Below are 484 nucleotides of genomic sequence, written 5' to 3' on the forward strand. Positions count from 1 at the left end.
GTAGCATTTTTCAGACAGCATTGGGTTAAGCCATGTTTCCTTTTTTTGTTTATCAATAAAACCTCCTTAACTTTGTAATATGTGGTCTTCCCCTTAGGCACTTCCGCTGTGATTGTGGCAACTCAAAGTTCTCCCAAAATTCCTGCAAGCTTCTCAAGGTTTGTAAAATCTTTTGAGCACAGGAATGAATTTGTTAGATATATCCAGAGGCATATCTTTCCAAGAATGGAGTTTGTATTGAAATTAATAAACCTTTTTTATTCATTACAGGACAAGCTGCCAGAAAATCCGGAGAACCACTACAACCATAATTTCAGAGGGTCCTACTGCACCTGCCAGAGACCTTACCCAGATCCTGAAGACACTGTTGAAGATGAGATGATTCAGTGTTGTGTGTGTGAGGATTGGTACCATGGCCGGGTAGGTCCTTTTAGATTTTATTTGTAACAGAAGGTATTGTCCACATGACTTTGAGAGTAGGTTG

The 484-nt window shown here is 39.7% G+C and overlaps 1 protein-coding gene across 1 annotated transcript in view; it reads left to right on the forward strand.

Annotated features, from left to right (window-relative positions):
- LOC119593723 (putative E3 ubiquitin-protein ligase UBR7) overlaps positions 1-484 on the forward strand; it is an 8,152-nt gene that overhangs the window by 3,774 nt on the left and 3,894 nt on the right. Inside the window, exons 3-4 of the mRNA XM_037942696.1 lie at positions 98-158; positions 271-420. Of these exons, the coding sequence (XP_037798624.1) occupies positions 98-158; positions 271-420 (211 nt within the window). The remainder of the gene's footprint in view (positions 1-97; positions 159-270; positions 421-484) is intronic.

Source organism: Penaeus monodon, chromosome 32 (assembly GCF_015228065.2).
Source record: "Penaeus monodon isolate SGIC_2016 chromosome 32, NSTDA_Pmon_1, whole genome shotgun sequence".
Lineage (NCBI taxonomy): Eukaryota > Metazoa > Arthropoda > Malacostraca > Decapoda > Penaeidae > Penaeus > Penaeus monodon.